Source organism: Medicago truncatula, chromosome 8 (assembly GCF_003473485.1).
Source record: "Medicago truncatula cultivar Jemalong A17 chromosome 8, MtrunA17r5.0-ANR, whole genome shotgun sequence".
Classification (NCBI taxonomy): Eukaryota; Viridiplantae; Streptophyta; class Magnoliopsida; order Fabales; family Fabaceae; genus Medicago; species Medicago truncatula.
Window position 1 is genome coordinate 43,653,350 of NC_053049.1, and position 3,965 is coordinate 43,657,314.

At 36.6% G+C, this 3,965-nt stretch overlaps 1 protein-coding gene across 1 annotated transcript; it reads right to left on the reverse strand.

Annotated features, from left to right (window-relative positions):
• Positions 1 to 1,655: 1,655 nt before the first annotated feature.
• On the reverse strand, positions 1,656 to 3,636 carry LOC11442426 (pentatricopeptide repeat-containing protein PNM1, mitochondrial). The gene has a single exon (XM_003630305.4). It carries the CDS (start codon positions 3,478 to 3,480, stop codon positions 1,915 to 1,917), a length of 1,566 nt encoding a protein of 521 aa, XP_003630353.2. The 5' UTR covers positions 3,481 to 3,636; the 3' UTR covers positions 1,656 to 1,914.
• Positions 3,637 to 3,965: the final 329 nt, after the last annotated feature.

Here is a 3,965-nt window from a genome sequence, read left to right on the forward strand (position 1 = left end):
TTACCATAATAAGATATTGTTCTCATGTGAATCTCAGTGTTGGCAAATAGGTACTCTTACAAAAGTTAATAAGCAATAGTTTGACATAAGCATCAATTTTCAAAATTAAAATGAAACAATATACTTGAGCAGTACTAGATCAGGTTCACATACCATTCCCCAACAGGCAACAACTACCCCCATAATAATCAAACAGTATATCTAATTTCATGACAAGAAAAAGACAAGACTGCAACACATTGCACAACATGCATTTTGAATGCTTAGGCCTAATTTAGATTACGGCAATATAAAATCAGCTCTAATATATATGCTATTGTGATTTGAAGAAAAACAAACATGACAATGAGTATTTTAGTTATATTGCTATTTATTCAATAAATCTTTGGTTTCTCAAATAGGCGGCCTTTAAGATTTTTGGAGTTAGAAATGACGCCAATGCTAATGATATAGGCCCCAGACATGTGTAGAAGTCCATGCAATCCTTACACTCACAAAGGATTCGGTAAAAATCAAATCAACTTATAAGAACTTCTAGGAAAATGTTGAAATCAGAATGAAGGTTGATTTGTGATAGAATGACAAGCAAAAACATGCCTCCAATTTGATGTTATAAAATCCAAGCTTCAAGTAAAATGAGTTACAATAATACTAGTTAAGTAGAAGAAACAAAATCATTAGATATGTTCCACCCCACATATTTTCCAAAGTTAATAGAAATAGTAAGCCTACGGTTAGATTTGTGGCGTTGCACCACAACAAAAACTTTGAGGCTCTATTCATCGCTTGCATACATATTATCAAACCTATTACCCCAAATCAGTGTATTAAGTGTATCATAGTTTGAAAGAAATGACATCTAAAACAGCATATGTTTATAATCAAGTATACAGCATATGTTTATAATCAAGTATACAGCATAGTTTGAAAGAAATTGACTTGCATACATAAAACGCTGGAACACAGCATATGTTTATAATCAACATGTTTGAATGTTTATGTCAGCTCTTCTGGGGGCATTAGTACAGAATATTGACAACACTTGATTAACATTGTTCGGCAACATCAATTCTTAAAATAGCTTTAATAAATTTCATCAATGGTATTTATTGCATGATAACATAACGTGGGCATATACGCAAATGAAATAAGTATATGCTGCAATGCAATAATAGAAAAACATACTGCTACACTTCATAGTATGAACATCAATTACAGCCCGGATATCTAGTTTGTAATTATTTTAATCATGCAGTGATGGTGATGCTTCCACTGGTTTCAAGTCATGAGTGACTGGACTAGGTTTTTGCTTATTTCTGATGTTCATTAATCTCATTCTGGATCATCCTTAATCGCAGGCAACTACCATTCCCACCTAAATACCCTTCCCACATGGTATTTACTATTTAACCAAACAAAATCAAACGCTAAAAGGCCTATAAAGCAAAACTGAGAAAGATAAGAGATAATAATGATGATAAAGGGATGGAAGTATAGAACTCACAGTAACAACTAAGAAAGCCTCCCCTGATACGTGTGATTTATTTGATGAAGCTGCAACTCCGCATAGAATTGGGAAGCAAGCCACTAAAATGCATTGCATAAAAAATACAGATGCAACAGTCAACGTCAATGTTACCGGGGCTATACTTGGATTTGATTAAAGAGCAATCATGTGTTATTTTAAAATATTGGTTCAGGTTCCAGAAATACCCAGATCAAAATACTAGGATGTTTGGCATTTAAATCACTCAACAAGTTATTTTCATTCTTAAATTACTTTACCATCTAAGCACAAGGCAAGAGTAAAACTAATCATGACAAAATGAAAACAATATTCAAACAGATAAGTCTATTTCTAAGTGAAAAACTGAGATCATCAACCCATCCTTCATTTGGGCTTCTTCACAAAACTCAGCCGAATCTGCTCTTTTTGGGCTTTTTCACAAAACTTAGTCGAATCTGTTTCAAGCGTCTTCTCTTCCTAGCCATTTTCTCAGGCAAAGTTTCCCTCTTCTTCTCAGCCTTAACAGCCTTCTTCTCCTTCTTCTTTGAGAATCTTGGGTCAACAACATGCTCTTTTAGAGTCACATCCAATCCTCTACTACGAGCTTCATTGAATAGAGCATTAGCCTTATCAACACGATCATGCGCACCTAGTTTCTTCATCAACAAGTCATAAGTCTTAACACCAGGTTCACATCCATCAGCCTTCATCATAGTAAAAATCTTCAAAGCATGATTAATCCTCTCAATGCCACACAAAATGGTAAGAAAATCAAAATAAGCTTTCTTATCAAGAAAAGCACCGTACCCAGCCGATTTCATTCCATCAATCATTGCATCTCCTTCTTCCAACCTTGCAGCCTGATAAAGACTCTTAATCAAAACAAGAAAAGTAGTTTCATTGGGATTACATCTCCATTGTCTCATAAAATTGAACAACCCCAGAGCATCATTAGTTTTCCTAATCTTACAAAAATTAGTTATCAACACATTGAATGTCTCCAGATTCCTTGGAACCCCATGAGAATCCATTTCCACAAGCACTTTCTTAGACTCCGAATGAAGCTGAAATGGATCCTTTTCGCGACACATTTTACAAACACAATCAAGCATAGCATTATAAGCTCTCACACCAAGCTCAAACCCTCCACGATACATTTCTCCAGCAAGTCTACGCGCTTCTTCAATCTTCCCATCAATGCAATAACCAGCAACCAGCAAATCACAAATTTCTTCATCAGGAAAAAATTCCTTAGCTAAATCCGTCGTCATCTTCTCAGCATAACTAGCATAACCCTTCAAACAAAGCTTCTCCACAACCACCTTCATTGAACTCCGATCCCGTTTCAACCCATAATCCTTCTCCATTCGCTCAAAAAATTGAACCGCCTGGCTCTGCCGACCCGCCCGAACAAGCCTGTCAACCGCTGATAATAACGTTTTTTGCCCCCCACCACCGCCGGAGAGAATTTTGTCCGTTGCCTTGAAATCTTTCCGGCGACCGAAATAGTCGACAAAGTAAGATAAAGTTTCGTCGGTGTGTGTGAATTTGGGATTGGATGCAAGCCATTGATGAAACCCTAAAACGTTTCTACCAGCTTCAAGTGATAGATTTAGGGTCTCGAGAATCAAATTGGGCGTTGGTGTAATGTGTGAGAAGCTGAGATTGAGGCGCTGAGTGACAGAGGATGGATCGGAGTCTGGTTCTTTGAGAAGCTCCGATGAGATTGCAATGGCAATCGGATCGGGTTCAGTTGTAGAAACGGGTTCGGGTTTGGATTCCGATGAGAAGTGTTCGATTTGGAAGAGTGAAGGTGGAGTGAAAAGGGCTCGGTTGTGGAAATGTGATGAAAAATTGGAAGGGTTTATGTGAGGAGGATGATGTGGTGGTTGGATTGGAGATGAAGAAATGGAAGATATGGAACGAAAACGAACGGATCGGAGTAAGATTCTTCGGAGTTGCAGAGACGCCATTTTTAGGGTTTTAGGAGAAGGAACGTGAAGAAGGTTGGAAGGGATGGGAACAATCGTTACAAAGGAGTTTTAGTTTTGGAATAGACTTGCCTACAGTACCATACACACAGTTCTTACTGTTCCCCTATCACAACAACAAGCCACGTGTATTAAAATTCTCTCTCTTGCGTAGGTTTAAGGTACCGTTTGTCCCGGTTTTTTTTCAGCTTTTCTACAATTTTAAAGAGAGGTTAGGTCAAACACAATATTAATAAAGTACCTTCGAAAAAAAAAGTACTTTTTTTATGATGCATAAAATTGAATGGAATGAGCTTTAACCAAAAGTTGTTGAATGCTACTTCAAAAAACTACTTCTTTGTATTTATTTCACAAACACTTCTCCTCAACTCACGCACGAAACCTTATCTTTTATTTTTTAATATTATATTTCAATTTGTTTTTTTCTTCCATTTTTTTTTTAACCGGTACATATATTTTTTTTTAAA

Excerpts from the sequence above, each read along its gene's own strand:
- LOC11442426 (XM_003630305.4), bottom strand. The coding sequence starts at position 3,480 with ATGGCGTCTCTGCAACTCCGAAGAATCTTACTCCGATCCGTTCGTTTT.